We start from the raw sequence: 3632 nt of genomic DNA, 5'->3' as shown, positions 1-3632 counted from the left end.
TTTATCCATATCTATTGTTTTATTTATTAAATGAAAAGGTTAATATTTATCCAAACTTTATATTATTATATATTTTGAATCTTAATTATTATATTACATTAAACCTATGAATTGAAACTAATTATAAATTTTCTTCATTGAACCTAATGATTATTGTACTTAATTACTTAACATATATGCTGAGCTTAATTATAATATTTAATTATATTTTGGGTATTGGATCTTGGAATGAGAACCTCATAGTACTTGATGAATTTGTAAGTGTATTGTGATGTATTTTAATGTATTTCTGGATACTTTGGACAACTAAAATTTGTACCGAAAAATAATGTGGTAAAAATTCTAAAATGAAAATAATAAAATTTACTTATACTAATAAACTTTAAAATTTATTTATGTACATTTGTGTTTAGGGTGTCCCAATATCTCTCCTTTTAAAAATCTGGTCCCCAGATTTAAGTGTTATTGGAATAAATGCGGATATTGATATCTCATATCTTTCTCGGTTTCCCACGTTGCTTCTTCAATGTTGTGGTTTTTTTATGAGACTTTTATCAACTGAATTGGTCGACCACGAAGTTCCTTTATTCTTTGGTCCAAAATTTTCATAGTTTGTTCTTCATATGTTAGATTTTCTTGCAGATCTATCTGTTGGTGGTCAATCAATTGGGATGAGTCTACTTTGAATTGCCTTAATTGTGATACGTGGAATACGTTATGTATACCAGAGATATTTTCAGGTAGAGATAGAAAATAAGCCACTGTGCCTATTCGTTCTATCATTTCGAAGGGACCAACAAATCGAGGATGTAACTTTCGTTTCTTTCTAGTACGCTTGATTCCTTTTCTTGGTGATACTTTTAGTAATATGTAATCTCCGACTTCAAATTTCAAATCTTTCCGCCTCTTATCTGCATAATTCTTCTGTCGACTTTGAGCTGTTTTTATTCTTTGCCTGATAAGTTGTATTTTGTCGATAGCTTCTTGTATAATGTCAGGCCTGATTGCTCGCTCGTGTCCATTCATTGTGCCTCTACATTCATCCATATCCCAGTTAAGAGGAGAGCGACATTTTCTTCAATATAATGCTTCATATGGTGCCATTTTTATTGAGGATCGATAAATATTGTTGTATGAAAATTCAATTAGAGGCAAATGTTTTCCCCAGTTTGCCCCAAAATCCAGCACACATGCGCGAAGCATGTCTTCCAATATTTGAATGGTTCGTTCAGACTGACCATCAGTTTGCGGGTGTGCTGCTGTTCTGAAATTTAATTTGGTACCAAGGCATTCCTGAATTTTTTTCCATAACCTTGGATCTCTATCAGATACTATGGTATTGGGGATACCATGTAACCGTATAATTTCATTCTGATAGACTTCAGCCAGTTTTTCCACCTCATATTTGTGACTTATGGGTATGAAATGTGCTGACTTGGTTAAGCGATCAACGATCACCCATATGCTATTAAAACCTCCAGTGAGCTGGGGTAATCTAGTCACAAAGTCCATAGTTATTTGATCCCTTTTCCATTCTGGTATAGGAAGTTGTTGCAAAAGACCTGTTGGTCTTTGATGTTCAGCCTTTATCATTTGGCAAGATAGACATTGTGAAATGAAATCTGCGATATCTCATTTCATTCCTTTCCACCAAAAGTGTTTTTTAATCTCTTGGTACATCTTGGATCCTCTTTGATGTATGCTGATCCGAGACTGATGTGATTTTTCCATTATTTCCTTTCTCATTGAGCTAGGCACACAAATACAGTCATGGTAGAAAAGTATTCCTTGGGAATTGGTGACGAATTTTTTTCAGTACGGAATTTTGAAACTTCTTGGCCCAATTCTTGATTTTGCTTAATTCTTGTATGAAATTCAGGTTCGATTCTCAATCCGGCCAAGTGCCCACATGAATGGATGCGTTCCCATTCTCTTTCTTCTTTAATTTCCAAACAAGCCATACTAATATTTCTACTTAAAGCATCAGCCACTACATTAGCTTTACCTGATTGATAAAGAATGGAACAATCGTAATCTTCCAAAAATTCAATCCATCTTCTTTGCCTCATGTTCAGCTCTTTTTTTGAGTAAATAAATACTTCAAGCTTTTGTGGTCTGTATAAATATCAAAAGTGGACCCGTACAAGTAGTGTCTCCATTTTGCTAATGAAAACAATATTGCTCCTAATTCCAGATCATGAGTGGGTAATTTAACTCGTGATTCTTTAATTTTCTAGATTCATATGCAATAACTTTATCATTTTGCATTAATATACATCCAAAGCCTTCTTTTGATGCATCTGTGTAAACCACAAATTCTTCTGCCCCTTCTGGTAAAGCTAATACATGTGCACTAGTAAGCATTTCTTTTAATTTGCAAAAAATTTTCACACATTCATCATTCCACAAGAAAGGGTTGTCTTTGCGAGTTAGCTGTGTCGGGGGAAAATTTTTTTCATAAAATCTTTAATGAATCTTCGGTAGTATCCTGCTAAGCCGAGAAAACTTCTAATTTCTGTGATGTTGATTGGTTGTTTCCAGCGAGATATGGCTTCTATTTTTTCAGGATCTACTTCCAGTCCTTTCTTAGAGATAAAGTGGCCAAGAAATGACACTTTTTCAAGCCAAAATTCACACTTACTTAATTTGGCGTACAATTGATGTTCTTTCAATATTTTGAGAATCAATCATAGATGTTGAGAATGTTCCTCATGACTTCTTGAAAATATCAAAATGTCATCTATGAATATGACAACAAATTTGTCCAAGAATGGTTGAATATTCGATGCATCGTATCCATGAAAGCTGCAGGAGCATTCGTTAATCCGTATGGCATTACCACAAACTCATACTGTCCATAACGGGTATTAAAAGATGTTTTGGAGATGTCATCCTTCTTATTTCTCAATTGGTAATATCCTTGTCGCAAATCAAGTTTTGAATATACTTGAGACCCTGGTAAGACATCAAATAATTCTTAGATATGCGGTAGAGGATATTTGTTTTTTGATGGTAACATTGTTAAGTTCTCTATAATCAATCCACATCCTCAGAGTTCCATATTTCTTTTAGACAAATAATATAGGAGCACCCCATGGAGATGTACTAGGCCGGACGTATTTCTTATCCATGAGCTCTTGTAATTTAAGTTTAAATTCTTTTAAGTTTGAAGGTGCCATTCGGTATGGAGTTTTAGATATGGGTTGTGCTCCAGGTATTAGATCAATGGAAAATTCTACGTCTCTCTGAGGAGGTAAAGTATTGATCTTTTCAAGAAAAAACTCTGGAAATTCTTGTACAACTGAGATTTCTGAGATCTTGAGTTGATCCTTTGGCCTATTTATCAAATAAGCTAGAAATCCTTGTTCGTTGTCTTTTAGCATAGCCTTAGCTTCTGCTGTTGATACTATTCCCATGGTATGGTTAGCTTTGGAATTGATTGGATGAGAAGTTTGAAGATAAAGTTCTTTTGTGTAGCAATTGAGCTGGGCTTGGTGTCTAAATAACCAGTCCATTCCAAGAATAATATCATAGTTCTAGATAGGTAATTCAATCAAATCTGCTAGATATTCTTTTTGTTGGAAGTTTAAGGGACAATTTTTGTAAATGATGACAGTAATCATTGTTGTGCC

General features: G+C 34.0%; 1 protein-coding gene across 1 annotated transcript; it reads right to left on the bottom strand.

The window, feature by feature from the left end:
• Positions 1-540: 540 nt before the first annotated feature.
• On the bottom strand, positions 541-3416 carry LOC140839083 (uncharacterized). Its single transcript, XM_073205716.1, has 5 exons — positions 3177-3416; positions 2277-2433; positions 1767-2005; positions 1313-1584; positions 541-1033 (listed from the first exon to the last, which is right to left on the bottom strand). The coding sequence occupies exons 1-5, from the start codon at positions 3414-3416 to the stop codon at positions 541-543; spliced, it is 1401 nt and encodes a 466-aa protein (XP_073061817.1).
• Positions 3417-3632: the final 216 nt, after the last annotated feature.

This window comes from Primulina eburnea, chromosome 8 (assembly GCF_022965805.1).
Source record: "Primulina eburnea isolate SZY01 chromosome 8, ASM2296580v1, whole genome shotgun sequence".
Lineage (NCBI taxonomy): Eukaryota > Viridiplantae > Streptophyta > Magnoliopsida > Lamiales > Gesneriaceae > Primulina > Primulina eburnea.
This window is presented reverse-complemented; position numbering and strand designations above follow the sequence as displayed.